The 21,650-nt window shown below is 39.6% G+C and overlaps 1 protein-coding gene across 1 annotated transcript in view; it reads right to left on the bottom strand.

Moving 5' to 3' along the window:
* Positions 1-8,808: 8,808 nt before the first annotated feature.
* The window catches only part of ENTHD1 (ENTH domain containing 1), a gene marked incomplete at its 5' end in the record, with an annotated part of 48,065 nt that continues 35,223 nt past the window's right edge, over positions 8,809-21,650 (bottom strand). The window contains 2 exons of the mRNA XM_081331870.1: positions 8,809-9,428; positions 12,050-12,496. Of these exons, the coding sequence (XP_081187996.1) occupies positions 8,818-9,428; positions 12,050-12,496 (1,058 nt within the window). The 3' untranslated portion in view covers positions 8,809-8,817. The remainder of the gene's footprint in view (positions 9,429-12,049; positions 12,497-21,650) is intronic.

Raw genomic sequence — 21,650 nt, 5'->3', positions numbered from 1 at the left:
TCTTCACAGCACCGAGAGGCTGAGCCATGCAGTGTGAAGTTCGCCAGCTTTGCACCTTGCTGCCTGCTGAAACTGGGCAGGCTGGGGGCTAGGCAGCATTGCACTTGTGATCAGATTCACGCTATCCGGCTCAGCTCTTGGTGCTGTGAGGAGAGCACCCCACTGCCTGCCGAAACCAGGCAGGCTGGGAGCTGGACAGCGTCGTGCTTCTTTTTGGATTCATGCCACCCAGCTCAGCCTCTTGGCGCTATGAGGAGAGCGCCCCACTATCTGCTGAAACTGGGCAGGCTGGGGGCTGGGCGGCGTCGCATTTCTTTTGGGATTCACGCTGTCTGGATCAGCCTCTCGGCGCTGTGAGGAGAGCACCCTGCTGCCTGCTGAAACCCTTCCCCCGGAGCCCATCAAGCCAGATAGGTGAACTAGATGAGTGCCATTTGCTGGCCACTTCCAAGCCATGGTGCATTTCTTCATTCCTCACAAAGGGTGACATCTCCCCAGTGCAGCAGGGGCCGGTCCCTCGCTGTTTCCAGATGGCCTTGTGGAGCTAAGACTGAATGCGTTTCAGCATAGATGGTCACCACAAAATTGTACATTGGCTCCTGGCCGGCCTGGGCTGGGGCCAAGGCAGCAGGGGCTGTTCCTTCACTGTTTCCAGGATGGCTTCGCAGACCACATGAAACCACTTCATGGGCCAGATCCAGCCCACGGGCCTTGTGTTTGACATATCTGTTATACACGATTCTTTTTTGTGTTTTGTATCCTTTTTAAAAAATTAACTGTAAGTCAGGTGCCTATAAAATTGTAAAAATAAATATTTCAATTTGTTGTGTATATTACATGTTTTTTATGTATACATACATTGGGAATTACAGAGTCAGACGCATATACTCTGGTCACATGACCAAGAAAATTTGAGAGGGGGTTTAGAGTTAAGACATATGAAGCCATTGCATGATTGCATCTCCCAAAGAGAATGTTTTTCCTAGAATTTCTTTTCTCTATAGGCCCTGCCTGGCTCCAGCCCATTTTCAAATTAATCTTTACTTTTTTGGCTTCTCCCACCTACCAATTTGTTCTAAATCTGTTCTGATTTGGGGAATTTTACATTTAATAAATAAATTATTAAATTTATTAAATACATGGATGCTGCGAGATCATGTGACAAGTGAAAGTTTGAACAATGTATAACTTTACATGTACTAATTATTTTGGATTTTTATAGTTTCCATATATCTAATGACAATGGAGATCTACCATTGTCATTATATATGACAGATCCCTAGATTAGCAAGATGATCATTGGGTATGATACTTTGTTTAATGTTTTGTTTTGTCTTGTTCTACATATGAACTCAGATACTTTGAATTATAAATAATGAGTTATTTCTAATGGTATATTTTCACAGAAAAGTCATTTTTCAATAAATTGTAGTAAACAAAATTTACATAAAATATGTACAAACATTAATATGTTATATCAAATGCCAGGTCAGCTGTAAAATTACAAGTTAATTTTTTCCTTTAGTCATAGTAGGTTCTGACTGTTATCTTTCCCCTGGGTTTAAGATGGATCAACAGGGCTTTTTTTCTCATAGAACGCTCAGAATGGCGTTCCGGCACCTTTTTTGGGGGAAAAAAAACTTTTCAACAAGCTTTGTAGCAATTCCTATTGGCTTTCAAAATCCAATAGAGGGAGCTCTATTGGATTTTGAAAGCCAATTGCTGCTGAGCCCGCCAAAAAACCCGGCCAGCAAACTTTGCACAAAGAAGTTGTCTGCAGTGAAGGCTAGTTGTCAGGAACTTTGCACCATCTCAACTGGGTAAATAAGAAAGGGCAAGGAGTGGGAGGTGGGTTTTGCAGAGTGCATGTGCACTTCTTCCTTATGCTCACCTGTCAGCCAGCTGGTGGCCTACCCGGTGCTGGACCTGGGGGTAGTTAGCGTGTCTCCGAACCATATCCACGTTGGTCTTTCCCAGTTGTGCCTTCCTTGTGTGATGAAACCCTTCCTTGTGTGATGAAACCCAGACAGCTGGCATTGTTGCTAGAGGAGGACCAAATGGGCAGCGCAGCTGAACCCCAGGGGCTGGGGAGGGAGCTCAGGGAGGCAGCCCGGGGTGTCTGTGTCAGACACCTCGCAGTCCTGCAGCCCATAAATAGCCACAATGTCCAGGAAGTCCCCCAGCGGGTGTCCAGCTTCCTTGGCATGGTGGGGAAGGCAGGGGGCTTGGCTTGCTGTAGACCAGGCTGCTGCAGGGCACCGCCACAGCCCCCATCATGCAGCTGCTGCCCAGGGCCAGCCCCGCCCGGCCGGCGGTATCGTGGAGTGTGTTGGCCTAGCCGGCGCAGGCGGGCGTCCATCCGGGAGGCGCCGACGGCCCCGGCAGACAAGTGGAGGAGTGTCCGCCAGGCTCCCGGCTGCCCCAGCTCTTCTGCCCCAGCTGCTATTTGTAGTCCAGGAAGATGTTTGCGGGCTTCTACACCCTGGAGGCACCCGCCAGCGGCTGAGCAGTGGGCCGTTCTTGCCGCCACCCTGGACAGCCCAGCCGGAGGTGAAGCGGGCGGCCCATGGAACACCATCATGTCTGGTTGTGCGCGCAGCGGCGGCAGATCGCGCAAGAGCAGCTCTGGCTGCACAACTCAGAGCTCTCCAAGCGGCTGAGCGCTGCTTGGCAGCACCTCGACGCCGCCCAAAAGCAGCCTTTGGGTGGCGTCATGGCGATGCCAAGCAGCGCTCAGCCGCTTGGAGAGCTCTGAGTTGTGCAGCCGGAGCTGCTCTTGCGCTATCCCTTGCTACAAGAGAAAGCAGGCTGAAACGGAGTGAGGGAGATTGCCAGGAACGCAAATCGGCTGATCTGGCGCTGCTGCAATCTCCCTCGTTTCAGCCTGCTTTCTCTTGTAGCAAGGGAAGCTGAAACCGAGTGAGGGAGATTGCAGGAGCGTGAGATCAGCCGATTCGCGTTCCTCGCAATCTCCCTTGCTTTGTTTTAGCTTGCTTTCTGCAAGAGAAAGCCAAACCGCAGGGCCACCTCCGCAGGTACTGCTCTAACGTGGAGAGGGAAGGACAAAGAGGGAGGGAAGGAAGAAAGGAAGGAATGAAAGAAGGAAGGGACAATGGGAGAGGGAGGGAGAGAGAGAAATAGAGAGAGAGAAAGAGGGAGAGAGAGAGAAGGAGAAAGGGAGGGAGAGAGAAGGAGAAAGAAAGGGAGAGAAATAGAGAGAGAGAGAAAGGGAGAGGGAAAGAGAGGGAGAGAAAGAAAGAAAGGGAGAGACAAGGAGAGGGAGGGAAAGAGAGGGAGAGAGAGAAAGGGAGAAATAGAGGGAAAGAAAAATAGGGAGAGAAAGGGAGAGAGAGAAGGAGAAAGAAAGGGAGGGAAATGGAGATAGAAAGAGGGAGAAATAGAGGGAAAGAGAAAAATAGGGAGAGAGAGAGAAAGAGGGACAGAGAGGAGAGAGAAAGAAAGAGGGAGGGGAGAGAGGGAGAGAAAGAGAAGGGGGGAGAGAGAAATTAAATTAGTAACATGATTGTTAAGTGAATCTGGTTTCCCCACTAACTTTGCTTGTCAGAAGGTTGCAAAAGGCAATCACATGACCCTGGAACAATGTGACCATCATAAATATGAATCGATTGCCAAGCATCCGAATGTAAATCACATGACCCTGGGGATGCTGCAATGGTCATAAGTGTGAAAAATGGTCATAAGTCACTTTTTTCAGTGCCGTCGTAACTGAACAGTCACTGGGCGACTGGTGGTACTCGGACATTGCCTTGTCCTAAAAGTGGTGCAATGGATGAAAAGGTTGAAAAGCCCTGTTTTAGTATACCGGTACTATTTGGTTCAGAATTTTTTCTTGTTTTCCTGCTCTAAAAACTGGGTGTGTCTTATGGTCAGGTGCGTCTTATGGTCCGAAAAATAGGGTAGTTCTTGCCTTGCTCAGCAGTGCAGGTTGATCCCTTTCCATCGTCCCACCCTTCCTTTCCTCACACAGCCGTTTTACTTGACCACAAAGAGCTGCTGCCCAGCACATTAGATTACAATAAATTACTGGTTGACCTCTACCTTCTGGAGTGTTCAGTTTCTAATTTTATGGCCTGTATCAATCAGATTATTGAATGGTGTCTGAAATGCAGCCATCTAACACAGAAATCCAAGCCACATGGAGTGGAGCCTTAAGAGCCAGACTAGAGTTTACAGATGCTCATTTTTCATAAACTAAATCCTTGGCCAGGAGGCAGAATCATGCATCTCCTTCCTTGTGATCAGAGTTACTGATAAAACACACTATGCAAATACACAGATCTGGGTCAGTAAAGAATCCATATAGATAGTCTGAAATAATTATATGAGATTCTAGATCTATCAGCCCAGTTCATCGCAGGTCTGAACTCCCATGCAGTGAAAAGGAGAGGGGTTGCAACTTCTGTTTGTAGTTATCCATGTTTCTGCACACTGAGATAATCGGCCATCGTACAAATACAGAGCCTATCATGCTTTTATATTTATATATGGAACAAAATGTATGTTAAGAATTGAATATATAATTGTTTAATTATATAAATAAATATATAAATAAAATTATATAAATAAATAACAAGATGAGAGTTCCGGCACCTTTTTTTTTTTAAAAAAAAAAGCCCTGTGGATCAACCATGACAACAGAACTGAAATTGCAAAGATCTGAAATTCAGCAGAGTCAGTCAGTTAAAACAGCAAGCTTTTGAAAAACAGTTCATTATGTCTGTGGAACAATGAAGAAATTACTGTCATTATATGTTCAATAAAACATTTCTGACAGCTCTCAGATCAGCTTATGGTTATCAGTTACAGAAACAAATTTCCTGCATTTATCATCATTGTGGGATCAGAATTTATCCTTTTTCATACTAAGCTTCTTTGGAAAAAGAAGGGCAAGAAAGCAAAGAGCAGCGGACATGACATCCACACAAGGCAATTTTGCCAAATGGAGGGAGGAGTGGTTAGTTTTCAAAAATGTGTTCAATTGCTGGGGGGAGGTTGTTGTTGTTGTCGGAAACAACAGCAAGCTATTACAAAACTAGATCTGAACAGCTGGAGAATGGGCAGCATAGCAGTATACAAGTCCCAAATTAATATCTATTCTGATAGAAAAAGACAGCATGAGGCTTTGGCAACCTGTGAATGACCAGCTGTATTCATATATATTTTTGTCCAATAGAAAAAATAGATTTGTTCATTTAAAACATGTATATAGACACATAAACACACACACACACACATTTTACATCAAACTCTAGGTGGCTCCCAAATTACTTTTAAATTTCATCCTTAAATATTTTCATTTCCTTAGAGGGAAAATAATTTAACTGTCCCTTCAGCCTGTTTTGCTTCAGACACAATATTCAAATAATTTATGAGAGTCTACACTTGTCCCCATCCATAAAGGTGCAAAATTAAACTATTTTCAGTAAAAAAAAAATACTGTTTTCTATGGATTCTTCCACTTCCAAGATTGCAGGCTCCCAGAAAACACCATTAAGGAACCAGTTTCAAAGCTCAGTTACTTTTTATCCTTCTCTCAAGTCATACATGGTAATTGTTTGGCATGCATGCTTGAAAGTATATACCATATATGTATTTAATAGCGTTTATTCTCATGGCATCAGGAAAAGCTCAATTTTGTCAGCATTTTGTTCTGCTTAGTTGAAAATAGATAACTGCACAGAAACACATTAGACATGAGGCAATCAAAACTTCCCCTGATAATACTTCCATTTAGAAGTAAATAAACATTCATGCAAGCAACTGACAAGAAACACTCAATTAATAATAAACATTCATCATATAGTTTATATTGCCTCTGAGGTTAATGAGGCTACACATTATACAGATAGTTGGCAGAGTTGAATCAGGAAAGAAGTTGCCTTTAATTTATATTTGGTTAAAAATATTTTAACCAAATATAAAATTATAATGTAAACTTTTCACATCCAAATATAGGTCTGGTTGTTACTCATTTGTAAATTTCTAATAATTCCTAAAACATGATTGCAATCCCAACCAAGCAGACAGCTTACTTTGAACTCTGAAAAATGCTCTTATGTACAAAACGTATTTCAAGTTAAGAATGCAAAAGATATATTCCATTTTACAAAACTCATTTCTGTCCTTTAAGGGAAAAAGTGATATTTCAAAAATGTTTTAATGCTTTGTATTCTGCAGATATATACAAGAATATAAACCAAGAATCAGAAGTTGATGCTAAAATCTCAATGAGGATAGAAAATCAACATGTTCTAATGCTGTTCTCATTAATAATAATAATAATATGATTGCCCTAAAATTAATTGTTAAATGTTTAGGAGGAAAATAGAAAATTTGAAATTCCCAGCAAAATTTTAAAAGATGAAATTCCAAAGTTTTTATCTCCACTTGATTGATAACACATACACATTCACACAAAATTTACTGCCATTAAGGTACAGTCCTATTGTACTATGTCTGTGAAGAGAAGAGTGGTTGCTACGGGTAGACCTTTCCCTTATAAATTCTAATCTATGTTTCTTTGGATTTTATTGTGAAATTAAGGAAAGAGTTAGACTGTGTTACACAAAGAGGAAAAATCTTCCTTCTCCTACCAGTCCAATAACTTTGGAGATAATTTTGTTAAATCAATTGATGCTTCACAGACAGCACAAATAATTCTTAACGGAGAATTAGCAAAATCTTGTGGGATTCAAAAAGCGATAAGACAAGGATGCTCTCTGCCTCCACTCTTATTCTTTTTAGTTCTTCAACCTTGGCTCTTTTATGACTTGTGAACTTCAATACTCAGAATTCCTGAACCAGCCATGCTGACACAGGAATTCTGGGAGTTGAAGTCCACAAGCAGTGGTGGGATTCAGCCAGTTTGCACTAGTTCAGCAGAACCGGTAGCTATTTTTTTGTTGCTCAGGACCAGAATGGACTTCCAGAAGCGGCATCCACAAAGAGAACTGCTTGTTCACATATTTGAATCCCACCACTGTCCACAAGTCATAAAAGAGCCAAGGTTGCCTACCCCTGATCCTTGTGGTAGGTTTGGAGTATCCATTAGAGGGAGTAGAAACATTCATGGGAAAATTAAAGGACACTGGTATGCTAGCAGGTTTTAAGATTAATAACCAGAAAATGATGATATTAATAAAAAATATGAAAATAGAAAACCAAATAGAATTGATGGAGAAAACTGGTTTAAGATTGAAAAAAAGGAAAATCCTTGGATATTACTAAGATAAATATGAATTGTATATCATTTCAAATAATTATGCTAAGACATGGAACAAAATTAACAACAAGTTAAAATAGAAGAAATTAAAACTGTCTCTATTGGGGAGAATTTCTATGATAAAAATCCATTTTTTTGCCTAGAATGATGTCTTTGCTTCAGACAGTACCTGTTTTGACAATTGATGTTCTGTTATAGCAAAGTCAAAAAGTCATTGGCAAGGGGAAAATATCCACAAGTTAAATACAAATTGTTACATGATGCAAAGGAAAGAGGACTGGATTTACCAAAACTTCCATCACTTTTTGATCTCATAACATTTAAATTGTTACTGGAAAACAGCACATCTAGTGCTACTTCCTATTCTAAAGAGTCTTAAATCAATGTATCTCGCTAACATTTTGAATGTTGGCCTTTGGTAATTTCAAAACAATCAGGTAGCTTTCTTAGCCAGTTTTCTCATTATAAAAAGGTCATGAATGCACCTTCACATGACCATACATAAAAGTACTTTTGCACTTGTGATTTCTCCTCCTCTTTTGCTATTGTTGGAACCAAAAGCCTACTGGGACATTCCAAAATACTTTTCAATTTCTTAAGGGAATGTCCCAGTAAGGTGAGAACAAATAAGATCACTTCCCTCTGAACTTTCAATTTCCTTTTCAGCTTTGCAGGATTATTGTTTCAATTTTATCCTTCATGAATTTAAATCACCATCAGTAAAATTCTATTCATATTCTATTCTATTCTTAATCAGTCTTACTTCTCCCAATGCTCTCTTCTTTCAAAAATCAGATATAAAACAGAGCCAGTTTCCAAAGAAGCTGTTTTTCCATTTCCTATTCAATTCGGTTACTCTAATTATGCATGATATCTATTGGGCTAGCAATAGATAGATCAACATCATGAGGATGCTGAAGAATAATTTGCTTTTATTTTATTTTCTTGGTGAGAGAATGGTTTGTATACTGTATTCACATATTTCCTCAAGACCTTTCCAAAGGGTTTTCATTAATTATATATCCATTTATATTGCCATTCATTTCATACAGTGTCTTTGGGAAACAAATACAATTGAACATAACAATAAGGAATAAAATAAAAACAACATAATGAAAACAGAGAATTATATGAAGGCAACTGAGTGCCCATATAAATATTTTAAATAAATAAATAGCTCATCAACAATAAGTCTCATAAGCTTGACCAACCTCCATTTATGTGTAATGTATTAGGCTCCCTGACTGGTGCTCAGGATATTAATGACTGCTCAGTCTAATTAATCCTGATTAGTCCTTTGAGATTCATGCAGAAAAAGATGAATGTCTTGTTTTTAGACTACTTTAGAGATATATCCAAAGTTATTTTTTAAAAAATGAAAACCAATGCAAAAGAGTAAGATGTAAATCACAATTTATTTTCCACAGCAAAAATATAATAGGTACATATATTAGTGTGTGTGTGTGTGTGTGTACAAAGACATTTACTTTTGTGCAAGTAAACTCCAAAGTATGTCAAGTAAAACAGAATATATAACTCATCTTATACTACCTCATTGTGAGCCAGTTTGAGTACTATATTTTTGTAGGATAATTTTTAGCAGTTTGGGGAGCTGCAAAAAATTGGTTCATATTTTGAACGGAAACTACCATATTTGCCAATTCACTACCTATTGTACGTAACTCCTGTGCCACACTGCAGAAGTCCCCTCTCAGTCCACAAACAGCATTTTTTATTTCTTCCAAAATGCTCATATTTTTTTCCTCAGCACTTGAAGGAAAAAGATCTGTGGCAGGAGGAAGATTTGTGGCTGGCGATACAGGGTTAGATCCAGCAAGTTCTTGCTCCACTAAATTGTTTGCCCAACTTTCACCAGAAGCACAATAAGTTCTGCTCCTAAAGCCATCATTTTTCTCAACAGAACATTTTGAATTATCAGGTAGTAGGCTTAAAATGCTAGCATTGTCATCTACATCAGACACTGGGCAAGGAGAAAAAGAATGTGCAATCCGTTCCTTGAGATCTTTAAAAAAAACAGAAGGTAATCCATGTGGTGAAGGCATGTAGGAGGGGCCATGGGGTGCAACAGAATAGAGCTGAGGGGTGTTGTTTGGTACTGCAGATTCTGGGGACGAGATGGAGAAAGTAGAAAAGGAAGAAGTTGTTCCAATGGAGCTGGCAGAATCTAAAAAATATATATACACACACACACACACATATATATATATATCAATACAAAAAAGATCATTGTTTGCCAAAACTATGTATTCATACTCCTTTATGTTTTGTTAATTATAAATCTAAGCACCTTAGTTTACAATATACTATATAAAATAGAATTAAGTTACCAATAAAGAAGAATATTTGTAGTTCAGAGTTGAAATGAGGGGTCCTTGGAGCTCTCTGAGCTTGGCTGATGATGATACCTAGTTTGGATACTGAGACATCTGCAAGAAAACAACCAAGCTCAGAGAGCATCAAGGACCCTTTATAATTAAGTTAAACAATACAATATGGAATTTGACGTATTTACATTTTTTTATCCTCAATGGATAATTTTGCAGGTACAAGGGGCATCTCTATTTATATTATTGAACAGTAAGTTGAAGAAACTACCTCGGAATTTCTTCTGAAATAGCAATACATTAAACATAAAATGCCTGGAAGTGACCAGGCTCTGCAACCATATCTAATCCCTAGTTTAAATCCTTCTATCTCCTATATGCAAAGATGCGCCTAGGTCACTTTGGAGTTTGGATTCAGTGAATGTGGGGGGCACTTTAAAATGGCTTTGAATATTGTATTAAAGTTGTAAAGTGCACAACTAATATTCCTCTTCTCCTTACATCCTCCTGCAAACGGTGTTCCATGCTTTACAACTTATTACCATATCAAAAAACAAATAATTGTTGCCAACTGAGAGAAGTTAAAAATGTTACCAAAAAACATTGCTTTGGGAGATTAATTAAAAATCCTAATAACTCTGCTTTGAATTGACAATGAAAATATAGAAGTGGTCTGCCTTTTAGAATCAACCAGAGTAAAGGAACAAGCGGTCAAGAAATGTGGTGCAAATAGGACATGGTAGGGCAGCCAAGTTGCCCTTTGAAAAGATATTCAGATGCCATGATGTATCCATCCCTATAATATTCAAAATAGTGCAAACAATTTTGAAGAAGCCAGATAGAAAGAATATTGACCCTTTTGAACTTTGTTGGAGAAGATTCCTGAGAATACCTTGGACAGCAAAAAAAAAAACAAACCAAAAAACAAATGGATCATTGAATAAGGCACTCAAGGCACACATGAGCAGGGTCAAATACTCTTATTTTGGACACATAACTCTCTGGAGAAGGCTTTAATTGTGGGAAAGGCGGAAGGAAAAAGGAGGACCAGCAACAAGGTGGATGAACGTAGTTATGGTGGTGATGACAGCACTGTTGGAATATCTGAAAGTCCAAGGTAGGGACAGATCATCATGGAGAAAATCTGCTTATCTGGTCATTAAGGATCAACACTGAATTCTTTCAAAGCCTACAAGAAAACAGGACTCTTACGGATTCCTCCCTTAAAAATAAGATTCAAGAATTATTCAACATACCATCTATACAATGTCATTAATCCCAGACTACTATCCAAAATAAAAGCAGAACTAAAGACAATTATATATAAATATTATATGGAATGATTGAAATTATTGTTTAACTAAGATATTAGTTCATCCACTACATAAGGAGGATAGCACATTTCACAACTACATAGGTCTGAAACCACACCTTGAAAAGTTATAGTACTATCCTACTATTACTAGTAAGTCCTTCCACAACTCATAGGTGTTCAAGTAGTCTCAGTGTGTTACTCATAATCATGTCCCACTATTCACAGGCTAATAGAGGAGCAGAAAATTAGAAAATACTACCAAGTGAGTTCAAGCTCTGAAAGATCTGTTTTTAGGTTTCCCACTACATCAGCAATACTCAAGAACTGATTTAAAAAAAAACTTCATCCATAATGTAGCTGAAAATGGTACTACATCTGTACTGCAAAAATTCAGATGACCACAAAATGACAGCAAACAGTTTTCTATACTCTTGTTGCCATTGTACTCCAGATTTTGGTAACTTACAAGTTTTCCATTTGCGATATTGTAGCTAATTTTTGCTGCTGAAAGGAATTCATAGCTGGAGACTACTAAAACAAAAAAAACTAACCAGAGGTATTTCTTACTTACCAACCATTCAGCATCCATTTGAAGTGATAAAGGTGCTGAAAAATGAGAGTTACAACTGATCCTCCCATGTTGCAGCTGTGGCAGCATCCCCAGAGTCATACAGTCACACAGACTGGGATTCAGATGCTTGACAACCAGCACACATTTACAACAGTTGCAGCATTTGTGATCACTGTTTGCAACTTCAGAACCTTCCGTCAAGCAAAGTTAACGGAGAAGCCAGCAAGAAATTACAAGTTGTGATTTACTTGATATGCTTAACAACCACGTGTGATTCGCTTAACAACTGCAGCCAGAATTGACAGTTACATGACACTGCACTTAATAAGTGTGTCACTTAGTAACAAAGTTTGCCAATCCCTATTGCAGTCAATAAATGAGGACTATCTATATACAAATATTGTATTATAAAATAACTATTATAAGGGCTAAGCAACCAAAGCATTATTTTAAAATGTATATAGAGTGAAAGTCAGCTTTCTAGTATTATTTAAAAAGCACGAAATTTTTGAAAAACTAAAAAGCAAGAATGGGAGCCAAAAACCCATAATTAAATATAGAAATGAGAAACTCACCTGGTCTGGGGGCAAGATCACCACTCAAACCAACTGCCTCTACAATGCTTGGTGTTAAAAAGTGGAGGTTTCGTAAGCTTGCTACATTAGGCCCACAGTACTGCTGAGGAGCTGGAGAAGTTTTCAGGGTATTTGTTATAGGGGTTCCTAGAGGATCAAAGGTTTGAAAGGTGGGAGATTTATAAATGGTCTCAACAGAGGCCCTGGTATGACAGCCAGCCAAATCAGACTTGGGGATTTGCTGTTTGTTAATAGCAATAAACTCCTCTGGACTGGATGACCAAAGATCAAGCAAAGTTGTGGCAATTTGATGACTATTTATGCTTGATGGCCTCTTTGGAGGAGATTTCAGCATAATTCTGGAATCAACTGAATTCTTCGATTTTCTGCCTGAATCCCACTTTTGCAAAGGGAGCAGATTTCTTTCTGATGGACTCAAAACAGTACCTGTAATTAAAAGTTAGTGGTTAATCATTTTAATTACTTAAGTTTCCCTTACTGCCAAGTTATATGATGGTGACTTAATATAAGGCTTAATAATAATAACAGAAATAATAGAAAACAAAAGTTCATACATGCTGCAGATAAAAATGAAAATATCTATGCTGTGTCATGCAGTAATAGTTTTTAAGTACCTAGAAATCTTTGTAAAAATCACTATCTAAATTTATAATGACATTAGATGAAATAGCAAGATTGCAACAACTTCTTTGGACACATAAAACACAATATACACATGGAAAATACGAGAAACTATACAAACCCTTTTCTTTACAAAACTGCAGTCAAAATAATTTGGATTTTAGAACAGAACAATTGTGCAAATTTGAAGGCATTTTTAAAGGAAGACAGAAATCAGTTATTTTATCTTCAATTTTTAAAAACTATAATAAATTAATAAATTAATCAATTTGCCATTTCAGACATAAAAGCGCATATATCAATCACTGTCAATCATCTATATGATCAGTATGATTTTATCACTCTTGCTAGCTATCTTTACTGAAATCATAAGGAGTACCAATCCTGTTATGTCATGGGCAAACCCCCATATAAACAGGAGACATGGAAACTGGTAGGAAAAGGTGAATATACCACAATATGTTGATTTCAGGAACAATAGGGGCTATTAATGTGGATTCGATATATTTGACTTGTTCACACATGCATGCATTGTTCTACCACAGAAGAAATATCAAGGGTAGGAAACTATTATTCAAAATTTTCTAAACTCAGAGGGAATAAGCATATCTTTCTTATGCTCTGTGGGATGCTGGCCCAGGTACTAAAGATTGCAGATTTAACCAAAAAATATTCTTGACACACTGATCCATTATTTAAGAAATCAAAATGTTAACAGAATAGCTTTATTAAAGATTCTAAAAGCTACAAGACAGCTCAAGAAATTTAATGGAATTCTTTTTCCATTTGTCTACCACATTTTTAAAAAAGTATAAAAAAGGAGGTGAGGATGTTCAAGGCAATAGAAAAATTGCAATGTGGACCGTGTGTGTGTGTGTGTGTGTGTGTGTGTGTTTGTTTGTGTGTTTGTATGTAATATAATTTTCTAGTGGCTCCGAAGTGTTATACTTGGCCTTTCAGTCAATATATTGTCAAGCACATTGCTTCTGAAATGACAATTATCCAGCCTTCAATGAATCTTTTGGAAACAGTTTTTAAGACTTGGAAAAAGTCAATTAAGTAATTGTATTCATTTTTTATCTCTTTCCATATACAGTATATAAATAAATATACTCCACTGACAATAATTAAATAGATAATTCTACTATTACAACTAACTATGTTCTATAATCATTCCCAGGGATCTGCTGTAAATTTTTGTCATTTCAAAATTAATTTGACCTGGAGATACCTTGTTATATTAACGCTAGCTTCATGTGATGCCTTATAACCAATCACTGTAACTACACTTTATATCTGTCATTATGAGCTGTAATAATACTGTATTCAAATCTTTCTTTCTTAAACTGTACACTGATTTAGTGAATATAATATAGCTTTAAAGACTATCTATCCTATTTAAATGCTAATCATCTAGGAGAGGTTTTCTTCCCAGAAATCAGTATGTCAGTTTTATTCAAAAATCTATTACAGAGTACAAATTTCAGATAGAAAAAGAATCCTCAGAAATGATGAGCGTCACTCTCCCCAGGTACGCCAGATAGGAAACAGATAAGATAATGTAATTGTACTTTATTGTAAGGCTATATTAACAGAATCTTGCAAGTCTGAAAGTACAAATCTCCCACAATTTTTTTATAGCATGATATGTTAGAAAGGACCCTTTATTTCTCTGCCTGTTATGCAGCTGCCAGCATATTCTCTCTCTCTCTCTCTCTCTCTCTCTCTCTCTCTCTCTCTCTCTCTCTCTCTCTCTCTCTCTCTCTCTCTCTCTCTCACACACACACACACACACACACACACACACACAGAGCACCCTTTCTCCTGCCTCTCAAGGTCATTCCCATGTACCATTACATTAGGAAATGAGATGACTTTATTTAGCTACATTACAAGATCAAATCAGAATTAAAAAATACTACCCCGTCAATATAGATACAAGTATATATACACCTACTCACATATTTAAAAGGGAGAAACTGCCTTTGAAACATATGTGAATTGGTCTTTAAACAAGAACACCTCAATCTTCTTATCATGAGTGGAATTTATCAAACAAAGGAGCAGATATATTAACTTTAATTGGCAGTGCATATACAATGGGCACTTTAAAAGGATGTATAAAACAAACTCAGCTTCTATATTTGAGCAGATACAAACTGTATAAAAACCTCATATGGAAAACTGGCATTTTGAGGATGATTTATCATATGCTGCCAACCCTGGTTTGAGCACTTCAACCCATTTGAAATTAATTGAATAAACTACAGAAGACTGAGTTGACTGTCAACTCACAATTTTTTTCTTAGGATTCCAGGATTTAAAATATGGCACAGGGTGAGGTTATGCCTAGAATCACCTCTCCCTTAGGACAGCTATCTGCCCCATCAGATCAAATAAGGTGAGCAAGCTCCTAGCACCTGCTTTAAACATTACCATCATATGCAACCTGGGAAGTGTGCTTTTCTGTGGCAGGTCCTGCCCTATGGACCACCCTTCCCCTAGACCAGACATGTCAAACACAAGGCCCGGGGGCCGGATCCGGCCCGCGAAGTGGTTTCATGTGGCCCGCGAAGCCATCCTGGAAACAGTGAGGGAACGGCCCCCACTGCCTTGGCCCTGGCCCAGAGACCCTCCTTCTGCCAGAGACCCTCAGATCTGTCCCACTCCTGCCCAGGCCCCCATAGGCACCCTTGATGCAAACGATGTAGAGCTGGCCACGCCCACCCAGTAGGCCATATGCACTCTAGCCACGCCCACCCAGTAGGGCATGCCCACCCTGGCCATACCCACCCGGCCCCCTGAGGGCAACCACAATGCTGATGCGGCCCTCAATGAAATTGAGTTTGACACCCCTGCCCTAGACATTTAGCAGATCTCTACTCTCCTAGCCTTCTGGAAAGCATTAAGACCTGGCTTTTACTCCAAACACTGGGATAGAATGAATGAGCAGATATAATAATAACAATAACAATAACAACAACAACAATAATAATAATAACAACAACAATAACAATAATGAAGTTGGAAGGGACCTTGGAGGTCATCTAGTCCAACTCCCTGCTCAGGCAGGAAACCCTATACCATTTCACCCAAATGGCTGTCCAGTCTCTTCTTAAAAACTTCCAGTGTTGGAGCATTCACCACTTCTGGAGGCAGGTATTTCCACTGGTCAATTGTTCTGTCAGGAAGTTTCTCCTTAGTTCTAGGTTGCTTCTCTCCTTGATTAGTTTCCATCCATTGCTTCTTCTCCTGCATTCAGGCACTTTGGAAAATAGCTTGACTCCCTCTTCTTTGTGGCAGCCCCTGAGATATTGGAACACTGCTATCATGTCACCCCTAGTCCTTCTCTTCATTAAACTAGACATACCCAATTCCAGCAACCGTTCCTTATACGTTTTAGCCTCCAGTTCCCTAATCGTCTTTGTTGCTCTTCTCTGTACCCTTTCTAGAGTCTCAACATCTTTTTTACATTGTGATGACCAAAACTGGATGCAGTATTCCAAGTGTGGCCTTACCAAGGCATTATAAAGTGGTATTAATACTTCATGTGATCTTGATTCTATCCCTCTGTTAATGCAGCGTAGCACTGTGCTGACTTTTTTGGCAGCTGGAGCACACTACTGGCTCGTATTTAAGTGATTGTCCCCTAGGAATCCAAGATCCCTCTCACAGTTACTACTAGGTACCCCCTATACTATACCTGTATATTTGGTTTTTCTTGCCTAAATCTAGAACCCTACTTTTTTCACCATTGAATTTCATTTTGTTAGATAGCGCCCAGTGTTCAAGTCTGTCCAGATCCTCCTGTATCTTAAGCCTGTCTTCTGGAGTCTTGCCAAAAGAAAAGTTTCTTTCTTGTTTGGAAGTTTTTAACCAACATTCAACATATGAATAATATTGAATCAGATTTTTTCTTCTGCACCTTTTAGTTAGACTTAACTCCTGCCAACTACATACTGTAGTCAAGTATCTAGAGTTTCCTAGAAGCATTTCCAGAGGTGGCTTCTGTTGCCTTCTCCTGTGTGCTGATACAGAGTGGCTGTCCCATAGTCAAACAACTGGCAAGGTGCCTAAAACAGAACTAAATGAAAGTTTCCATAGTCCCAGTCCAACACCTTAGTTACTAGAGAAAATTGGCTCACTAAGTTGGGAATACTTATTTTAAGTTTAATTTTACTTTGTAAATAATGTATGATTTAGTTACATTACAGACATATAGGAATATGTGAAAAATGCCTCCTTGGTATCATCTGACCTTTCTGAGTACAATATTCATAAGTGAACAGATGGTCACAGCCACCACAATCTATAGGATGAGAGTTCATTATGCACTTTTCATACTGATTGGGTTCCATCCAGAGTTTGATATAAGATGGGTAGCTATATAAATATTTTAAGTAAATGAAATGAAACATATACTCTTTCTTCAGTTATTATGTGCATTCTCCAATGGATTGTGAGGGATGGGATAAGGCATTGTCAAGTCAGTTGAAAAATCTTCCATATACAACCTCTTCATCTTCATGAAGTAAGGTTGTGGACTTAAATGTGTCTGTTTGTTTGTTCATTTGTTCATTTGTTCGTTTGTTCATTTGTTCGTTTGTTCGTTTGTTTGAATAATTTATATGGCCTCCCATCTAGCAGGAGTGAATCTATGATGTACAAAAATTAAAAACTCAAGAGCTGCAAGCCCAAGAAGAAGAATACATACCAATCAAAAAAATCACACCAAGAACAGAGTTTGTGTAACTTCTTGGTCCAGCCTTGGAAAACAGGATTAAAGGTTTGGATATCCAGGGTGATGTTGTTCCACAAGGCAGGTCTGCCACTGAGAAGGCATAATTCTTAGGTCCACCAAGGTAACATTACTATGATTATTGTGTTGTTTTGCATGTATACTGAGTGCTTTTTGAACCAGAGACAAATTCTCTGGAGAGAGAATAAAAAGCCTTTTTGCCAACTTCCTACCTCACTCTCCCTCCTCTTGGCTTGTCTCTCTGAAGAGAGAATAAAAAAGCTTTTTTGCCAACTTCCTATCTCGCTCTCCCTCCTTCTGGCTTGCCTCTCCAGAAAAGAGAAAATAAAATCTTAATTTCCCCAGTCAATTTCCTCTTCCCCTTTAAAAATCCCTCCCCAAGAGCCCTGCCCTGGCGCCAGCCATTGCCGGAGCTCCCAAATCCACAGAACTCCAGCAAAGCCTCCCAGCCAGTGCTGATCTCAGCCAGCGCCAATTCCCCCCAACTCCCCTCTCTGCTACAAAAGGAATGAAGGAACAAAGGTTCCACGAGGCAGCCCTGAAATCAGCAAGGAGCTGCCCCGCCACCTCTGCCCCACCCCCTGGGTGTGTGCACAGGAGACAGCCAGCGCTGGCGTCCTGGGTGAAGTCAGCCTGAAGGACAAGACAGCCAGCAGGCACACCGGACTCTGCTTGCGCGCACACCCAGCAAGTAAGCCAGGGCTGCCCCGTGGATTTAAGACAGAGCATGTTCTGGCTTTGATGGATGCAACCAGGTTGTAGATCAGTGTCCAGTTGGCCTGGGCCAGGCTGAGGTGTGGCAGGCCAGTCCTCTGCTGTTTCCAGAGCAGGTCCCTAGGCTGGACAGAACCACCTATTGGGCCGGATCCGGCCAGCAGGCCTTGTGTTTGACATGTCTGATCTACATGGAAGGAGGAAAGTAGTGGGATGCCATAAGGTTCAGTTTTAGGCCCAGTACACTTTAATATCTTCATAAACAATTTAGATGAGGAAATAGAAGGAAAACTCATCATATTTGCAGATGACCCCAAACTAAAAGAAATAGCCAAAACCCTGGAAGATAGGCTCAAAATCCAGATGGATCTCAATAGGCTTGAACACTGGGCCCTATCTAACAAAATGAAATTCAATGTAGAGAAGAGAAAGGTTTTACACTTAGGCAGGAAAAACCAAATGTACAGGTACAGACTAGGTGCAATACGGCTCACAGAAGTAATGCAAGAGTGATCTTGGAGTCCTAGTGGACAATCACTTAAATACGAGCCTACAATGTGCTGCAGCTGTCAAAAAAGCAACATTGTAGGCTGTATTAACAGAGGGATAAAATCAAGTTCACGAGAAGTGATACTACTGCTTTATAATGCCTTGGTAAGACCACACTTGGAATACTGCATCCAATTTTGGTCGCCACAATATAAAAAAGATGCTGAGACTCTGGAAAATGCAGAAAAGAATGACAAAGTTGATTGGGGGGGCTGAAGGCTAAAACTTATGAAGAACGTTTGCAGGAATTGGGTATATGTAGTCTAGTGAAAAGAAGAACTAGGGGTGACATGATAGCAGTGTTCATATATTTGACAGGTTGCCACAAAGAGGAGGGAGTAAAGCTATTTTCCAAAACACCTGAAGGCAAGACAAGAAGCAATGGATGGAAACTGAACAAAGAGGGAAGCAACCTAGAATTAAGGAGAAACTTCCTGACAGTTAGAACAATCAACCAATGGAACAATTTGCCTTCAGAAATTGTGGTTGCTCCAACATTAGAGGCTTTTAAGAAGGGACTGGACAATCATTTGTCAAAAATGGTATTAGGTCTCTTGCATGAGCAGGGGGTTGGACTAGAAAACATCCAAGGTCCCTTCCAACTCTTTTATTCTGTTATTCTGTTAAATGGCAAATGATCTCAAAGTAGTCTGATGCATTTCCAGTCTTTTAGCTGTTTCCCTTATGCAATTCTTTCCAAGGATAGCTAACTTTAAAACAGCTAAAACAGTTTTGGACTAATATTTTTTTTTTCTTGTCTGCTTTAAATGTTTACTATCATTTATGTATACATTTTCAAGGAATAAGCAAATTCATTGATATTATTCAATTTGTCTTGAACATATCACCTTTTTTCTATTTTATTTAGTTTTATTCATTTATAACATAAAATGTGAAAATACAAAAGCAAATAGTAGGGGACAGCAATAGAACAAGGGAAAACAAAAAAGGTGTGAAAAAGGGGGGAAAACAAAAGGCATTGACTTCCAACTCTCTCTTGTTGCAGTAAAATCAGACATTAAAATCAAATCTCAACTCAAAGGTCAAGTATAAGAAGTGGAAAGAGGGGCACATAACTAAGGCAGAATATCAGTAAGCAGCCCGTGCCTGCAAAGATGAAGTGAGGGAAGCTAAGGCTCAAAATGAACTAAGGCTTGCGACCAAAGTCAAAAATAACAAAAAAGCTTCTTTCAACCTATAAGAAACAAGAAAAAAGTTAAGGAAATGATTGGTCCATTAGTGGGGGAAAGTGGCAAGAAGGTGACAAGCAACAGGGAGAAAGCAGAACTATTTAACTCGTTTTTTGCATCTGTCTTTACACACAGGGAAGAAACAGTCCAACCTACCAAAACCAGTGCCATAAAAAATAGAATAGAAACGCAAGTTAAGATAGGCAAGAAAATGGTAAGTGAGCACCTGTCCAGCCTAGACGAGTTCAAATCACCAGGACCAGATGGATTACACCCCAAGGTTCTCAAGGAACTGGCAGACGTGATCTCAGAACCACTGAACTATATTTTTCAAAGATCTTGGAGCAGTGGGGAACTACCAAAGGACTGGAAGAGAGCTGATGTAGTTCTCATATTCAAAAAAGGGGAAAAAATAGATCCAGGAAACTACAGAGCTATCAGCCTGACCTCAATACCTGGGAAGATTCTGGAAAAGATAATCAAACAACAAATCAGCGAACACCTTGAAGCGAACAAAGTTATCACTAAAAGCCAACATGGGTTTGTCAAAAACAGATCATGCCAGACAAACCTTATTGCATTCTTTGACCAAGTGACAAAACTAGTGGACCAGAGGAATGCTGTAGATATAATTTACTTGGACTTCAGTAAGGCGTTTGATAAAGTAGATAACAACCTACTACTTGATAAGATAGAAAAATGTGGGTTAGATAGCATCACCACCAGATGGATTCGTAGCTGGCTGACAGGCCGTACTCAGCATGTGGCCCTCAATGGAACTGCATCTACATGGAAGGAAGTGTGTAGTGGGGTGCCCCAGGGCTCTGTTCTGGGCCCAGTGCTCTTCAACATCTTCATCAACGATTTGGATGAGGGGATAGATGGGGAACTCATCAAATTTGCAGATGACACCAAGCTGGCAGGAATAGCCAATACTCCAGAAGATAGGCTTAAGATACAGGAGGATCTGGACAGACTCGAACACTGGGCACTATCTAACAAAATGAAATTCAATGGTGAAAAAAGTAAGGTTCTACATTTAGGCAGGAAAAATCAAATGCACAGGTATAGTATAGGTGGTACCTTGCTCGATAGTAGTAACGGTGAGAGAGATCTTGGAGTCCTAGTGGACAATCACTTCAATATGAGCCAGCAGTGTGCTGCAGCTGCCAAAAAAGCCAACACAGTGCTAGGCTGCATTAACAGAGGGATAGAATCAAGATCACATGAAGTACTAATACCACTTTACAATGCCTTGGTAAGGCCACACCTGGAATACTGCATCCAGTTTTGGTCACCACGATGTAAAAAAGATGTCGAGACTCTAGAAAGGGTACAGAGAAGAGCAACAAAGATGACTGGGGGACTGGAGGCTAAAACATATAGGGAACGGTTACTGGAATTGGGTATGTGTAGTTTGATGAAGAGAAGGGTGAGGGGTGACATGATAGCAGTGTTTCAATATCTCAGGGGCTGCCACAAAGAAGAGGGAGCCAAGCTATTCTCCAAAGCACCTGAAAGCAGGAAAAGAAGCAATGGATGGAAACTAGTGAAGGAGAGAAGCAACCTAGAACTAAGGAGAAACTTCCTGACAGTTAGAACAACTAACCAGTGGAACAACCTGCCTCCAGAAGTGATGAATGCTCCAACACTGGAAGTTTTTAAGAAGAGACTGGACAGCCATTTGTCTGAAATTTTTATTTTTATTTTTTTATTTTAATTCCATTTATATCCCGCCCTTCTCTGA

The sequence above is a fragment of the Vipera berus genome, assembly GCF_964194415.1.
Source record: "Vipera berus genome assembly, chromosome: 6".
NCBI classification, from domain to species: domain Eukaryota; kingdom Metazoa; phylum Chordata; class Lepidosauria; order Squamata; family Viperidae; genus Vipera; species Vipera berus.
The sequence above is the reverse complement of the archived record's forward strand: the minus strand, read 5'-3'. Positions and strand labels throughout refer to the sequence as shown.